General features: G+C 39.0%; 1 protein-coding gene across 1 annotated transcript in view; it reads left to right on the top strand.

The window, feature by feature from the left end:
- The window catches only part of LOC118663606 (doublecortin domain-containing protein 1-like), a 61,291-nt gene that overhangs the window by 20,815 nt on the left and 22,533 nt on the right, over positions 1 to 17,943 (top strand). The window contains exon 5 of the mRNA XM_036323411.1: positions 14,363 to 14,568. Coding sequence (XP_036179304.1) covers positions 14,363 to 14,568 — 206 coding nt within the window. The remainder of the gene's footprint in view (positions 1 to 14,362; positions 14,569 to 17,943) is intronic.

Raw genomic sequence — 17,943 nt, 5'->3', positions numbered from 1 at the left:
CCATGAAAAGAGTTCAAGATATTACACCTAAGATCTAAATTTAAACTGAGAGATTTTTTTGTTGTCATGTGATCTACAAAGTGAAATAATTTGCTGTGACAGCTTGTGATTGACAAGAATATGTGTGAGCACATTTAAAACAGGCCATCTTTTCATGTAGAAGTAAATGTCAGTGAAATGATGGATTCTCATCATTTTAATTATTGATGATTTGGAAATAGTTCAATTCCATGACACACAGGACACATTATAAATAGCAGCATAACACTTTTTCTCGTATCTGCGACAATAATGAAATGTTCTGTCATATTTTGTTTTTCAAAAAAATGCATTAGTTTAATGAACCTGGATTCACACGTTATACTCTCTTCTATTCTGTCTCCTGGATTTGTTGATTTTTAAGTGGTTGTGTTAAAAGCACAAGTTTCACTCTAGCTGGTTTGGCTCAGTGGATAGAGCATCAGCCTGCGGACCAAAGGGTCCCAGGTTCAATTCCAGTCAAGGGCACATACCTTGGTTGCAGGCTCCTCCCCAGCCCCCGGCCCTAGTCAGGGCATGTGCAGGAGGCAACCAGCCAATGTGTTTCTCTCACATCAGTATTTCTGTCTGTCTTTACCTCTCTCTAAAAATCAATAGAAAAATAGCCTTGGGTGAGGATTAAAAAGAAAAAGCACAAGTTTCAAGGAGTGCCCAGTATCCACATCACATCACCGAGTGCTTTTCTTGCTACTGGTCTCAAGACAATGCCACAGTGCTACTGACACCCATGGCTGCTTTAGTCCTGTGAAAGCTGGTACTGGCCTCCCTGGTGCTCACCTGTAGAGTGACTACTGCTTAATTTGAGCAGACACAGCAGGAGGTAGAGTGGGCTTTCCCAAATTCTCTGTTTTCATGTTGTTTGAACAACATATGGATTAGGTGAGGTTATTTGTCAGTCCATTTTATCTCCCATTTAACTGCATATACTCCAAAGCAGGAAAGTGACATATAGAGAAAACACTTTCTTCTGAGATAGCACATGCTTCTATTATTTCTACAAATGAGGATAAAAGTATAGGTGTATATTTTTTTATTTCCTGATTTCAAGTTTTAAATCTGTAAGTAAGTATGTAGAGTATCCTTATTATACTTTAGATCTAAAGTATCTAAAGATAATGGCAAAAAAATGTCTTTAGATAATAGGAACGTCTAGAACATACATGAGGTAGCATCTCCTTATATTGTCAAAATATCAAATCATTGAGAAATATCGAAATTTTTACATATTCATCTGGTTATGGGCTGCTACCCTGGACCTTACTGGGAGTATTACATAATATATGATATTTGCACCATTAGGATATATGCACCACATGAACTTTTTTGAAATCCAAAAATTTCTATTCATAGAACCACACATCTGATTTAGGATTTGGGGTAAGGTCTTTCTGTCACGCTGTAAAGAAACCTGATAAATTTTAATTCTCACTACGATATTAACTCAGAAGGATTATAAATGTTGTCTTTATTCCCTTGAATTGTTTGCTGCATGACTAAGAGTGGACAGAGAGAATATCTCCCTGTCTAGAGCTGAAAGATCGTGTGGGAGATAAAAAAAAATTATGCTTCCATGTCCAAGGAGGCAGAAGAATAGTTAGAAAGAGATCATCTATTTATTCAATCATTTTTCTCAACAAACATTTATTGAGTTCCTACAATGTGCCTGATGTTGCACCAAACCTAAGGATACGGTGTGAACGCAACAAATGTCTCTTAGAGCGTAGCTTCTAGTGAGGTGAAAGGGGCAAGCAGTAGACATTATAAGTACATAAAGAACTGTGTCAGGTATTTCCTGACAGTGGTAAGTGTTACAAAGGAATTGAAAGGGGTGCTATCATGAGAACAAGCAGTGCCATAGCAACAAGGAGGCATTTTAAAAAATGAAGCCAGCATTTGCTGTTACCTTTAAGTAAAATCGTTTACACCATTGTCTGTCTACCCTGCTTGTTACTTTCCTGGGAATTCATTTATATATTTTACAGTTACTGTTTCAGAGGGTTTTGCCTTTCCAACTATGTTTTTGATGTTTTCAGACATCTTTTAGGAGAGACGTGAGAAATGCATTGTTATTTAGTGCAAAGAGCACTAGACTTGAAGATCTCACAAGATTCTAGTATCTGTTATGCGACCCTAGACAGGTTGGTCTGTGCTTCAATGGCCTTACCTGTAAAGCAGAGATAATTAAAGGATTATTGGATATTGTCTTGTTTTTCTAAAAAAATATGTAAATTATTTGAAAATGAAATGTCTATAAATCCCTTGTCTAAAGAGAATACAGACAATAGTGTTTTAGAAGCATATTAAGATCCCAAGGCCATTAATCAGAATTTTGTGTTCACTCTGACCTTCCCAGCATAGTTGGCAGGTTCAGGAAAAACAACAATGAACAGCATTTGTCTCTACTTTCTTCATCACTGCCAAGGAAGCTAACTACAGTGAGAAGCTGGACAATTCATGTAACATCTCTAAGCCTTAGTTTCCTCATCCAAAGATTGAGCCTAATACTATACACCTCATTGCATTACGAGGAGTAAATAAGACGATGTATGTAGAAGCCTACCATGTATAATAGGTGTCTGCAACCATTGTATTTCCACCAGCTTTTCATACGTGTGTCACAAGTACCTGTTGTTACTACCAAAGGTATTTGGTTCGGCTGAGATTTTAAAAATGCATACAACTCAATTGAAATGTCTGCCAAACACTTGTGTGTACAGCATATTATGAAAATCTGAATCACAGAGCCTTTGAACTCTCACTGTATTGTGGTTTTTGCCTTGATAATTTTTTCTGGGGTGTAAGTCAGAATCAAGTCCTTTTATAAAAGGAGCCCCAAATGCCCTTTCTCTGCTCTATTCCAAGAGTTATTTTTAAAAAATCCTCACCTGAGGATATGTTCATTGATTTAAGAGAGAGGGGGTGGAGAGAGAGAGACATCAATGTGAGAGAGGAACATCCATCGTATGTTTCCTGTATGTGCCACGACCAGGATTGAACTGCCAACCTTTGTGGTGTATGGGATAACACTCCAACCAACAGAGCCACCCAGCCAAGGCTCCAAGAGTTATATTTTTAAAAATGTTTATGGCCCAAGGCTAGCCTTCACTTTTAGCCGCCATAACTTATTTCAAGAAAGTTCATAGAAAAGTTCAGCAGAAGATTGACAACATTTTGATTGACACAATAGATGGAACGTTTGTAATTTTAATCAAATTTAAATTGAAGACATACTTCAAATGATATGTTAGACTAGTGTTACTGGGTTAAAATCTAATAACAACTACTGTCATTATTACTTAAATATAGCCATCATGCCTATAGCAATAAATGATGACACTTAAGAACGTGCAGAAACAAAGAACACAAGTATTTAGAGAAAAGGGAGTGACTAGAAACTCAGTTGAACACAGGAATGTGACCTGGATTTAATCTATTGACCAAACATAGAAGCAATTGTACTTTGAGCAGATGATATAATTGAATATAGCAGTATGTTTTCTTACTGTCAGAGCATTTATCTTTGATAAGTTCATCTTGCACCCATAAAATGACGGGCTTGTTCATATTTAACGTCATTATACCTACTTGACAGTCAGCATGAATGTGTTTTCAAGTGCTTATCAAAATACTAGAGAATGCATTTTAAAAAATAGGATTTTTAAGAAGCTTGTAGATTTGGAGCTGCAAGTTTGCTGCTGTTTTGTGTGCCAGAGGAGGCAATATATTCTTTCTCTTTTTTTTGCTTGATACATGCAAAATAAAAACTTACAAATCAAGGAGCACCCAGATTTATTTCATTTTATGAGAGGCATTGTTTTTTTTTGTTTGTTTTTTTTTAGGTAGACTAAGGAAATGTAATTTCATTTTAATAGACCTTCTAACACAGAAGCAAGCTGAAAGGTACTTTATCTTTTCCATGATTTTGTTGTAAACAAAATCATGAAAATAAACTGGGATGTGGATTTTTCATAATAAAATATAAATTATGGTTGGAGCCTGGCAGTCTCTGGGTGCGGTAGGAGAGTAAGCATGTGAACAGACAAGGGGGCTTGGCAGTCACTGAGCAGCTGGGATGTGACCGGGATGGGATGTTATCGGAAATGCGTGGATGGCCTTTCTCTGTTGCTAGTGGGAGTGGGGTCCTTAGGCTATCTGAAGAAAAAGAATTTTTTGAGACTCCCATGAGAGGATGAGTCATTTTTATTTGCATGGAATTACATCCCTAGGTTTGTAAAGTCCCATTTCTCTTAAACCAGTACTCAAAGAGGTGCAGCTGGGGATTCCAGAGAGCTAGAAGTAAATCCAGGGTCCAGAGTTTCTGTTCCATGGTGAAGATGGGTCTGGTTTGGTATTAGGCTAGTTGCAGTCCACCAGTCCATTAGGTGTGGTCCACATGGCCGTGAGCCGTGTAGGCAAATGCAAAAGAGCAGAATTGTGAGAGTTCCACAGGTCAGGAGTCAAACGCCAACAAGAGAGAGAACTCCTGTGTTTAGGAGATTAAATATCTTAAATCTGCCCAGCCAGTGCGGTTCCACTGTTGAGCTTCGACCTATGCGCCAGGAGGTCACTGGATTGATTCCTCGTTGTGGCTTCGATCCCCAGTAGAGGGTGTGTAGGAGGCAACCCATTGATGCTGATGTTTTTCTCTCATCCATGTTTCTTTCTCTCTCTTTCTAAAAACCAATTAAAGCATACTTTAAAAAAATATCTTAAATTTTCCTGTGCTTGCAGTGGTCACACCTATTCTGGCCAATGACCTGTTCCCAGATGTAACTGACAAATAAGTACCTTCCCTAGACTTTAGTGGGCATGCTTCTTGGCAAAGCAGCACAAATGAATGTCTATAAATTTGGCTTTCCTATTGCTCCTTTCCAGTTATTTATAACTAGGTTAAATTACAATGGTATCAGGAAAATACTTTCCAAGGTTTTGTTAAGCCATAGAACTTCACTGGACTGTAGCCCCCAACCCCATCTTTACCCAATAGGCTCTTAACTTTCTAGAGCAGCGGTTCTCAACCTGTGGGTTGCGACCCCTTTGGGGGTCGAACGACCCTTTCACAGGGGTCGCCTAAGACCATCGGAAAACACATATATAATTACATACTGTTTTTGTGATTAATCACTATGCTTTAATTATGTTCAATTTGTAACAATGAAACTGGGGGTCACCACAACATGAGGAACTGTATTAAAGGGTCGCGGCATTAGGAAGGTTGAGAACCACTGTTCTAGAGAGAAATCTTGAGAGAGGGAAACTGGGATAGATCTGGACCTTATTGTTTTGGAACCCATTAGGTGTGGCTGGCAAATTTAAAGGAGGGGATGAGGTGATAAGGCGAGACTCGGACCCCTTCGTTGGCAGTTGGGTCCTAGGATAGAGCCTTTGCTTAGAGTGCTGTCAATGAGGTAGGAATTCAAGAATTCTCCAAAGGGGAACAAACTCCAAGCCTCCTGTTGTTGATATTCATGCACAGGTAGGAATTGTATTTGGTCCTACTGTCTGTGGAAGCTCCCACTACTAAGGATAAGCACCCATTGCATTCTCAGTGTCCCATTTTGTAATCAGATTTGTAATTGCTGGTGAAATAAAGGTCTCTTGTTTCCTCTAGACCAAGTTTGCTTAGGAAAGAAACCATAGCTGCCTTATTCATGATCACTTTCCAGTGTAGGGCCTGGCAGTTCATAGACTCTCAACAAATTTTGTTCAATGGATGAATGGAGAACCAAATGAAATAGTACCATGGTGAACCATCCATATCCCAAGGAGTTGGTGGTGAGAGGGGAGGGGATAGACCTCATTAGAGCAGCGTGCTGGCCTGTAAACAGTGAGTGGACTTTTAGGAGTATATTAAATATCCCCTACCCCAAATTCATATGTAGATTTGTGAATGTTTCCCTTTGGCAGGGGGCCAGAGTAAGCCAGCCCAAGAATAATTACATTGCCGAGAGGCTAATGGTTATGCTAATGCTTGTCTGAGACCAGACAATGGTCAGAAGTGGAGTGCTGGTATAAATGACTCTCCCAGGAACCTATAGATCTGAGATTTTTAGCCTTCCCACATCCTCTCAGGAACGCCCTTTCTTGCCCATTCTCTCCCCTCAATCTTTGCATATAGTAGATGCTTATTAACTATTATTGAAAGCGAGGGTGGGCCTTAACAAAGAGATCCTGTGACCTTTGGGAAGGCTCAGGGCACTGCTCACTGTTGTGCACAGCTGAGGGAGTGTGGAGCTAATTCCACCATGGGGCATTGGTGGGGAGACTGTTTTCTAATTCTTAGGAAAGTACCAGATAGTTTCAGTCCTGGGAGGGATGCCAGGGTTTCAAGACTTGAAAGTTAAGGAAAAACAGAGGTGTAGAAAGCATTTGTCAGCTATGGCTAGGATGCTTTCCTAAAAGATCGAAGTCCTTTCCATTAAGTATCAGTTTCTGTTTTTCTCCTCGTCTTTGGAGGTAATCATGCTTACCTTTGTTGTTTGCCCTCAACCACATTTCTTCATATGAAGATGAAGTCCTTAGAGCTGTGATGTGCACAAGAGTCACCTGGTGTCCTGTTTCTCCAGCAGGTCGAGACATGCTATTGACCTGTCCTTTTCCTCATTTTTCCCAATAGTTTTGTTTCATAGGGAAATGGATTTTGCTGTAATATAAGGAAGATTTCTCCAATAGCCTCACCTGTCCAAAAGATGTAATGGCTTGCTTAGGGAGGTGTGGGACTTCCCAGTATTGTGCACATGGCTCTGATCTGGCTACTTCCCACCTCCCTTGCTCCATGGCCACTGTGAGGAAGGGGGAAATTTCCACTTTCCCTCTGATTCTTTATGGCTGGCTGAATAATTAAGTCAACAGGAGGCAGCTTAATAAGAGAAAATCAAATTTAATATTGTGCACATGGGAACCCCACATATTTAAGAGAGTCAGAGACCCCACATACGTAAGAGGTTCTGAGATAGAAAGGGGGATTGAGGTATATATACTACTAAGACATCCTGAACTAGGGATGAGGTACTGTACCGTGGGGCCTTCAAAGGGTCTTTGCATGATAATAACAGACATTTAGTAAATAGAAGGTTGCCCTGCTCTATAGATATGTCAAAAGAAGTTATCTCTGATAATCTCTTATTATGAGCAAAGCCTTTTATTCAAATTCTTCTAAATAGTTAAGGGTGGGCACACAGAAGTTTCTCCTGAGCCTGAAGCTAAAATTGCCTTTAGCTCAAAGTAATCTGCATACCACTGGGGCACATCTTGGGGTGACTCATTTTGGATCCCCACACCACTCTGTGCTGTCTCCCCTCAATGTTCCATCATACTTCACCTATCTAGTGTCCTCTATCTGGGGTATGCTCTCTCTCTCTTGCCCACTCCATTAATCCTTCAAGTCCTACCTCTTGTCCTTCCTCTGGAGAACCTTTTTTGACCACCTCAAGTTGTGGCAGGTGCCCCACCCCATGCTCCCCCAATACCTGGGCACTCCTCTGACTGAGCGCATGCCACGTTGTGTGTCCTTTTCCTTTCCTGTCTTTCCAAACAGGCCAAGAGCTCTCTGTGCAGTGCCTCTAGCAGGGAATATGTGGTAGGCACTCAGAACTTACTTGTTGAATGAATAAACAGTAAAAGAAATGGGTGGTTAGAGTTAATAATTTTTAAGGTCTTTTTCAGTCTCAGGTTTCTATAATTCTGAAGCCAATGTGTAGTAATGCACTAAGCCAGGGGTGGGCAAACTTTTTGACTCGAGGGCCACAATGGGTTCTTAAACTGGACCGGAGGGCCAGAACAAAAGCATGGATGGAGTGTTTGTGTGAACTAATATAAATTCAAAGTAAACATCATTACATAAAAGGGTACGGTCTTTTTTTTTTTTTTTTTTTTTTTTAGTTTTATTCATTTCCAACGGGCGGATTGCTAAGCCTATGGCTTTTTTGCTTCTTTCTACTCTGAGCTGTCCTCCATGATACCTGGTTTATGAGTAAATTCAATGAGGTACATGGTAATGAAAAGGCTAATTAATCATGAATATAAAAATATAATCTTTTCCCAAAATACAGAGAAACCATAAGTCAAGTTAATGCCTGGAGACATTTTTGGTTGTCCCAACTGGGAAAATGCTACTGGCACCTAGAGGGTAGAGGCCAGGGTTGCTGTTAAACATTCCACAATGTCCATGACATTTCCACAACAAAGAACAAAGGAATGTCAATACTTGCCAAGGTTGAGAAACCCTGTTCTACTGCCTCAGACTATGCTGACTGACCACAGACACAAAGATTTATAAACAGTCACAGCAGTTTTCGTAAGGACTTTTGGAGCAACATAAGGGCACTAAGGGCAGCTGCTTTTTAGATGTTGCTAAGGTAGGACTATGGTGGAAGGTGGGAAAATATTAAGAAGCATGGAGTATCTAGTCATTTTAAGTTAGAGAATTTTTTTGTTACTTTTTAGGCACATGAGGTATTGTATAGTATCATGGTTAAGAAAACTGGCACTGGAATTATTCAGCCTGGGTCTTATCTCTGATCCAACTAGTGGATGTTGGGTAGAGATGTAATTGCTTCATTTTTCCAGGTCTCATTTTCCTTGTCAATAAAATGGAAATGATAATGTGACAAAATTCCTAAGGTTGTGAGGATAAAATGGGTTAGTGCATAGAAAGTATTTAACACACTGCTTTCTCTATGCTAAGTTCTTGATGAAAATCATGAGGATAATCGTGTCACCAATATTACTGTGAACCATATTTATACATAAGTATTTTATTTATATAAATTTCTTTCTTCCACACAACAAATAAGGGAATTACTAATATTGTCCCCGTTTCTAAGATCAGAGGCAAATTAAATTGACTTAATTTTCTAAGGTGACAGAGCTTTTAAAAGGCAAAGTTAAGATTCAGATCCAGAGAATTTGGCTTCAGAGCCCATGTTCGTAATGACTAGGCCATGCTGCCTATCTAGTATATTAATTAATGCATTTTAGTCAACATTGGTATTATTTTATTAGGCTGCTTTACAGGTTGGTTTTAAAATATTCATTCATATGAAAAGTTTTATATGTTTTCAGTGGTGTTTCCATGTTGGTCAATATCAACAAAGATCTGGAAAGTAGGAGTACCTTTAAAAAACTACATATAATTTGCTATAAATATTTTCAAATTTGTTTTAAAATTTACTTTATTATATAGTTTATTAGATCCATTTAGAGTTCTTTCAGAAAACCTGTTTGGAGCTTTAGAAATAGATTTATTTTTATTTTACACTGCATATTTTTTAAGTGAGTTAAGTGTCTTTAGATGTTTTCAGGTAATGGCATTGTGAATATAGTCTGTGTTTTTGAGCAAAGTTTTATTGGAATAAAGGTAGCATTATTTATTAATACATTGAGCACCTACACCATGTATCAGGGAAGCATTGCACTTTAGCTAAGTGGACACACAATGGGGTAAGTTCGGTGTTAGATATCTTCACAAAGAACAGAAAGGGGGGTGGCCAAGCTGGAAATAAACTTCCTAGGAGAGATGACCTCCAAATAAAGTCTTGAGGAATATATAAGAATTTATCTTTAATAAACTTTGAATTTATTCTAGTCTACGTTCTTCCTTCTAGACCTTCGTTTGCCAAGAATTTCTCCTTGGCAAGTTTTCTTCTTTTCCTGAAGTAATTCTATGCCATTGTGGTCATCCATGAGCATCAGAGTAGTAGATCAAACACATTTGAGTTTACACTGGGGAGAGGTAGGGAATAAAGATGCTAGGTAAATATACACAAGTAATAAAGTATTTTCAACAATTGGTATATTATGAAACCTGAAATAAAATTAAATTGCTATCAATGGAACATTTAAATGCACAGGAAGAGTTAACATCTAATAACTATATTATGTGTAGCGAACTTGTTTATACCTGAAGAAAAGTAATAATACAGGCTTGATTCCTACCTTCTAAAAGTTTAAGTATTGAAGCAGAAATAGGATATATATATACCTATACAACATTTACATAAAATTCCAGGTATTTTATGATCTTTCTCAGCACCTAGCACAGTGCTGGGCATGTGGGAGATTCTCAAACATTATGGAGTAAATGAATGTATTCATGGGTGGTACAGGCTGCAAATGCTCTAAGGATTCAGAGAGATGACATTGTGGGCTGGAATAATAAGGGAAGATCTTAAACTGGATTTTGAGAAGGACTTGAGTTTGAATAGGTGAAGGATGGGTTTAAAATGAACTTGGCATAATGAAGAGATAATGAACAGATTGGCTTTAAACAAGGGTAAGATAAAATTAGAAACTTTGGGTAGTGTCAGATTGTTGGCAAACTCTTTTGTTAGACACAAATTTAAGGAAAGGGACTGTGTATCTTTCATATTCCTTGCACAAGGTCTGGCACATAGGATAGACTCAAATAAATATTTGTTGACTACCTGACAGACACAGACAGACAGGCTGACTGATTGATTAGTGGAAAGCTTCAAAAGCTACCTCCAATATCTTTGTCTTCAGAAAATGACAAAATTGATGTTTAGGAACATTCAGTTGTAATTGGAGTACATTAGTAGAATGTCAGATGCAATGGAGGAAGATCAAATATGATAGAAGACTGAGAAAGAAATGAGCCACCTGGGAATGAAAAGGAATGATGCTTTTAATAGTACTATGAAGAACAAATAGCTGAGAATTGGGTTTCCCTTCACTAACTCTGTCTAGGGTCAGGTTCCCTAGAAGCAGAGCCTGAGGTGGGGAGTTTTGTGCAAAAGACTTAGTGCGGGAATACCCTTAGGTGAAACCTAGAAGTGAGTGAGGAAGCAGCATACAGTAGAGGAAGAAGCTTGGCCAAACCCTGTTTTGAGCTGAGGTCTAGCCCTGGTTTGGAATGGGAAACACACTACAGAGTGGGGAACACACCACCAGGAGTTGCCCCTCCTTGAGGCAAGGAGACTGGCTGTTGTGTCCCCCAGTCGGTCTGTCATTGGCTGTGGGCTGCACCTCTAGAGAGGAGGGAAGAGGTCATCACTCACAGGCGGTTCCTGGCTAGGTGGCTGGTTCCTTTCAACCAAGGGTAGTTCTCAGGAGAAGGGTGCAGCTGTGAGGTATTAGAGGCTGGGACTCATTGCAGCGGAATTTAGCCCAATGTAAAAGGAATATGAGGGGTGAGGGGTGAGGGGTACCACCACAGTCTACACTTTGCCATAGTTTCTTCTTCATACGGTGCCCTACTGAGAACCATAGGATAGCTTCCCGTCACTTCCAGAATAAAATCCAAACCCTGTGTCCTGGCCTCCACAATCTGGCCACTTTCTACATACAAATTTACTTTATCTACCTACAAACTTTATTTTTCTTTTGCAAACCCAACAAACTCATTCTCACCTCAGAGACTTTGTGCTTGATTTTCACTCTGCCTGGAATGACCTTCCCCCATGTTTTCATGACCAACTTCTCATCATAGAGGCCTTCCTACCCAGATGTCACCTCTTTAGAGAGGCTAAGTGGACACACAATGGGGTCTGTAATCTGCACATGCTATTCTGTCCTGTTCACAGCTGCCACTCTGGTACATTGATGAGTGGGCACCAAACAAATATCATTGAATTAATAAGCAATTGGCTGAAGAGATGTGAATACTAGGTAAAGATTCAAGATCTCTCTGAGATAGTGGATAGAAATAGGAAATGTGATATGTGCATACATTTATGTGGAAAGATGTGAAATTTTGCTTTAGATATATTGAATTTGAGATAATGGCGGAAAATATATGGTAGAGACAGAATAGTAGTGACTAGGGACACGGTTTCTAGAATGAAATTCACAGTCCAGTGCAATCATGTACCAGCTGCAAGATCCCTGGGAAAATTATTGAACTTCTCTGTGCCTCAATTTTCTCACTATAAATGAGAATAGTGGTATTATCTACCCCATAAAATTGCTGAGAGGACTATGTGAGTCAATGCCTATAAATTGTATAAAAGGGCATCTTGCTAATAGTAAGAATTATTTTAATGGAATTTAAGAAGTTTTACGTATAAAAGAGATAGTCAGAGCCAGGGCCGGGATCAGGGTGAGAGAGAAGCAGCTACAGGACAGAATTTAAGGAGGTGCTCACTCTAAGGGCTGTGTCCTTGCACCACCCTGAGTATGCACTCTTAAATGTTGCGTTTTTGGCCCTTCACTTGCCTAACTATAATCCTGTCTCTATTCTAAGTAATCAAAGGGGGGAATTCTTTATTGGCAAGGTTCTGTAAATCTGGGCACCTGTATCACCTCCTCCCTCTGGCCTTGGTTTCTTGCTGTTGCTAACCTCGGGGTTGCCTCACTGTCCATTGGTTGCTTCTTGGTCTTTTCCATCACATACACAATCACTTCTTTGCAGTTAGTCCCCTTGGCTCAAATGCTCTGGGTAGATTCTGTTTTCCTGGTTGGATCCTGACTGATGTAATGCGTAATATACTGTAATGCTCCATACTAAGCATAGGATTTCAGGGACATGGGGGAAGAAGCAAACACGTACGAAGTAACTTCAATGTGTTAGGTACTTTAACCTATAAAATATTTAAGCTTCATCAGGTGGTGGAATGGTACTCACTCAGGGGTGGGCAAACTTTTTGACTCGAGGGCCACAATGGGTTCTTAAACTGGACCGGAGGGCCGGAACAAAAGCATGGATGGAGTGTTTGTGTGAACTAATATAAATTCAAACTAAACATCATTACATAAAAGGGTACGGTCTTTTTTTTTTTTTTTTTTTTTAGTTTTATTCATTTCAAACGGCCGCGGGCCGTAGTTTGCCCACGGCTGCACTAGATACTCTGTAGATGAGAAATCAGAGATGCAGGATGGGATAACTCATCTAGGGTCACTAAGTAACAGAGCTGAGATTCAAACCTAATGTTAAGGCTCATAACCTTTCCACCGTTCAAAGCATTTGGGAGGCATTCAGGTTATGGGCAAGCTCCTATTAAACTACAAGAATTTATTAACTTTTATTCCCCAGTGAGAGATTTTTAAGTTTTATTTTCAGAGATACTATTAGTTTTCGGTAAAAATATGTTTTCTTGAAGGCTTAAGCATATCTATAATTTAGTTTAATTTATTCTGCAAGTTTGCTCATATTTCTGCCTATAGGATATGTCTGTATGCCTGTATGTGTGTGTGAGTATGTGTATGAGAGAAAGAAAAACATATTGAGAGAGAAATCAAGAAGGAGGTAGAGAGAGAAAGTGTTTTTGTTTTTTAAATATCTAATGTAGCCATTCTGGGACTTGGAAGATTATTTATAATGACTTGCTCATATTTCATATCAATACTAGTAGATTTTCTGTAAAATACTGCTTCTAGGTTGAAGAGGCCATGCTGTTTGCAAGGTGAATGACAATAGAGAAGTGTTAATTGGGAATGTGGGCGAACAAATGCAGCTATATTCAGTTACATGCAAATATATTTTGTTTCTCTCATTAGGACATATAAAGATCAGATAAAAGAGGGATCATTGCACCTTTGTATTTATGTGAAAATAAAACATTATCTAAAATAAATTGCACAAATAAAATACTCAGGTGAAAATTATTTATTTATGAAATGAAGCCTCTTGAAAAGAAAGGAATGCTGACAACAATTTAGTATGCAGTACTACTGTTCTCACTCTTATATTTTCAAAGCCATACATAGTAATTTAGTTGCACTCCCATTAATATTAGTGGGAGTTTTGAAACTTAAATTTCTGCATACATCTTTGAAAATGTATAAGTCAAAGTAAACTGTTAATGCAAAACTGGTTTTCATTTTTAGTGAAATAGTTTGAATCTCTCACCAAAAATGTCCTAAAAGGCACCTTCATTCTAGTCACAAGTGAAGAATTACATATAAAGTTACTGTTTGGAGGTCATCACCTTTAAAGCAACATGGATAATAAATCATATTAAAGAGGAAAACTGTGTTTTCCCAACCCTAAAGAATACAAAAGTTCAGGACCCGTGTTGTTGAATAGTAAGCAAAGGACCTTGGACCCTTTCAGCCCAGTGCATCTGATCAGTGATAGAGGCATGCTAAGGTGAATTTTAATTAGGACTAAATTGTGGTATTACTCTTTCATACCCTGAACATCTGTTCCCTTCAGAAATGATGATTTATGCAGGCTATCAGAGCAGACAGCTTGCTACAGCTTATGTCACGGTTAGTGGGAAGCTGGTGGTAGCATTTCAAAAAACCAGCATCTAAATGGAGACTGGCCAGTGTATATGGTATAGGTAATAGGGGGAGGGGAATCATGATGTGTCCATTTTTAATTTTGAAGCCAAATATTGATTTAAAAAAAATTCTCTTCTAGACCATCTGTTGTTAATGAAGAAAGTAACTTGGACAATGAATGGGCTGATGCTTCCTACTAAAGTCAAGAGACGAAAAACCAAGCCTGTTCTTTCTACTAGAATGAAGAAACTTACTGGGAAGACCTCAGTCCGAATTCTGTTCTTTAAGAATGGCATGGGGCAAGATGGACATGAGATTATAGTGGGAAAGGAAACAATGAAAAAGGTAATTTTGTGTCAAGTATAAATTAAATTTTAAAGTTTTTATGGTGTTTGAAATGTGTTTTTTCCTTGTAAATATCAGTGTTAACTAAAAATGAAATAGTAAGAAGGCATTGTATATCATGCAAACATTCAGCTGTTTAACAAGAAGTATGCTTATTGTGTTAACAATATAAATTACTTTGGTAAAGAAACAATATTTCAGGAAATTGTTTGGCTAGCATAGTTGGTAATTTACCTAGTCAAAGTTATGTTTACATTTGCTGAAACATTCTAGTTAAGTACAATATTTCATAGAATATTTAGATTGAAGCCAATCTAACCTAGCTTCAAAACTCAAATCTGCGCCTTTTCATTTAATATAGAATTAAGACCTAGAAACACTCCTGGTCCTCGAGAGAATAAAGTACAAAATAACTAAGATTCAGTTATAGTATCCATATACATTTTTAAAAGCAAATCTGATGGGCCTAAGTCAAATCCTGTTACAATCAAGCAAACTTTAAAAAACAAATTTTAAAGTATTACTTATTACATAAATGCATGTTTTTCAGAAAGTGCTCATACCTTCCAGATCATCTTTTATATTCAAAAAAAATGGAGGAACTAATGGAAATTTGAAAAAAAAACCCAAACATGTTTTTTGCAGATATTTTCAACTAACCGTAAAGCAGCTTACTAATAACAATAATAATATTATTAAATATATATTAGATATTGAAATATAATAAAACTGTCTAGGTTTTAATCTTCTCTTCATTATTCACTATCTATGAGACCTTGGACAACTAACCTTCCTTGAGCTTCAATTTCTTCATCTAAAAAATGGGATAATTATAATGAATACTTCATAGACTTGATATGAGGATTCAATGTGATATTATTTATGGACTACAATGCCTGGCACCCAGACAGGTCCCAATAAATATTTGTCACTTTTATATTTATGACTAATAAATACACGTCTAATAGAAATTATTTTTCTTACTAATGGGAAAAAATTATTATGAAATCAAGATAGGTGTAAATCCTTATGTTATTCCAAATTATTTTTAAAATAATTATTGCTTGAAACAGGTGAGTAGTGTCTTTTTCACTCACCTACTTATTTTTATGATTGTGTTATAACCACAATTGGGTAAGAACATTTTACTGAGAAGCTGGGAAACCAGGTTTTATTTCTTTCTTATCCACAGATTTGGATTATGAGTAAAACAAGGGATATTACACACCAGAGCAAATTGCAAAGGCAGATTGTAACATCTTCCCTGGAGATTTTAAAAAATAGAGAAGATGGACGTATCTCTTGGATTGTTAAAATGCAGTCATTCTTGGAGATAGAAGCTCGTATAGATAACCTCTTGACTTCAGTTCAATCTCTGTAATTCTATGCCTTCATGGTAAAGTTGGGGTAATGGTCACAGATTACATGTTCTTAGATGAAAGGTTGAGTGTAAATAAAAATGTCACTGCTATTTTGCTCTGTGGCTATAGAGAGCAATTTAGTTAAAACTGGATGATAAGGAAATTCTTCAGCTTCTTCTTTTCCTTTTTACAATCTGTAGAATTTAAAAAGTTGTTTCAATTTATAAAACACAGGGAATGATTCAATAATAACTGTATCCTATATAATAAAAGGCAAATATGCAAATTGTCCCCATGGGTGGGAGTTCGACCAACTGGGAGTTAGACATGCGCTGACCACCAGGGGGTGGCACAGAACATGGCAGGCATCAGCAATGTGGCACTGGCAATGGGTGGCAGTGGAGGCACTGCTGGCCCTGATGGGCCCCAATGAGAGCGGGACCGCGGAGTGATGGTGGAGTAGGTGAGCTGGTGGTGCCAGGCCAAGGAGGGTGTGAGCGGGGGCCCCTGATCGCCCCGCTGGTTGCCCCAAGGCCCAATCCCCACAGGCCACCTCGAGGGACCCCATCCATGCACGAATTCATGTACTGGGCCTCTAGTTTGTAAATATTTTTATAATTATCACTTTTAAAAATGAAGTAAAGGAGATAAGGCAACAGAATGTTGGTCTTGAATGTCAATAGAACCTTTTGGAGGGGAAAAATAAGGGTAGCTAATTATTTGATAAATAAAAATTTAAATTTTTAAAGCTTTGCTGATAATCACAGGATAATGCCCTATTTATAGGTTTAATACCAAATCAATAATAGGAACAAGGTGGCATACTCATAGGAGAATCACAAATTATTTTCTCTTTTATGACAACACACTAGTGGCCCGGTGCATGAAATTTGTGCATGGGGGGGTTCCCTCAGCCCAGCCTGCACCCTCTCCTGTGGGATCGGGTCTAAACCAGCAGCCAGACATTCCTCTCGCAATCTGGGACTGCTGGCTCCTAACCGCTCACCTGCCTACCTGCCTGATCGCCCCCAACTGCCTCTGCCTGTCTGATAACCCCTAACTGCCCTCCCCTGCTGGCCTGATCTCTCCCCCAACTGCCCTTCCCTGCCGGCTTGGTTGCCCCCAATTGCCCTACCCTGCTGGCCTGGTTGCCCCCAACTTCCCTCCCCTGCTGGCCTGATCTTCCCTAACTGCCTCTTCCTTGGCCTCCACCACCATCGCTTTGTCTGGAAGGAAGTTGGACGTCCGGAAGATGGCCGGTCAACCCAGTCTAATTAGCATATTACCCTTTTATTAGTATAGATAGATTATATCTATATTACTAGGATAGGATTGCTTAAATGGGGCAGGGGAGCCTTTTTCAGCAGAAGGATATGCTCTTGGCAGACAAAATACATAATCCCTATATCTGGACTGATAGCCAGCCATATGCACTATACTGCCAAACCAGTCATTAAAAAATTGAACCACTTTCTTACACCTTACATCAAACAGCTGTCGCCCCTAAAACCCCTCCTCAGGCCCCACCTTAGGTTCTGCCTTCGCAGTTCATCCATATTTGGTTCTGATTGGTCGGTTTCTATGCCAGTCAACATCAAAAGCTTTGCCTCCTAGGCAGCATTGGCTCCTTGTAGTTCACCCAGTTTTGGTTTCAATTGGTCAGTTTCTATGCCAGTAAGCATCTCCGGGCCTATCTTCAGGTCTAATCAGAGAGGCGGAGCTGATCAGAAGCCTGGGGCGGCTGCTGATCAGCCCCTCCTCTCTCTCCTTCCAAGAGGTCAGCAGTTCAGTCCCCTCGCCAGTCCCCTCCTACCCAAGCCTGCTGCGCACACAGCCTGGTGTTCGGTCGAGCCTTCGGTTGCTTTGGACGTTACAGACTCTGGCTCTTTATATATATATAATAAAGCAGTTTTTTTAAGATAATTCTAATATCCTCTTCCTACCTCAATGGATTGTTTTGTCCAGTCTCAATGGGCTTGTACACCCTACTTTGTAAAACATAATTTCAATCTAC

Source organism: Myotis myotis, unplaced genomic scaffold (assembly GCF_014108235.1).
Source record: "Myotis myotis isolate mMyoMyo1 unplaced genomic scaffold, mMyoMyo1.p scaffold_m19_p_10, whole genome shotgun sequence".
Taxonomy (NCBI): Eukaryota; Metazoa; Chordata; class Mammalia; order Chiroptera; family Vespertilionidae; genus Myotis; species Myotis myotis.
This window is presented reverse-complemented; position numbering and strand designations above follow the sequence as displayed.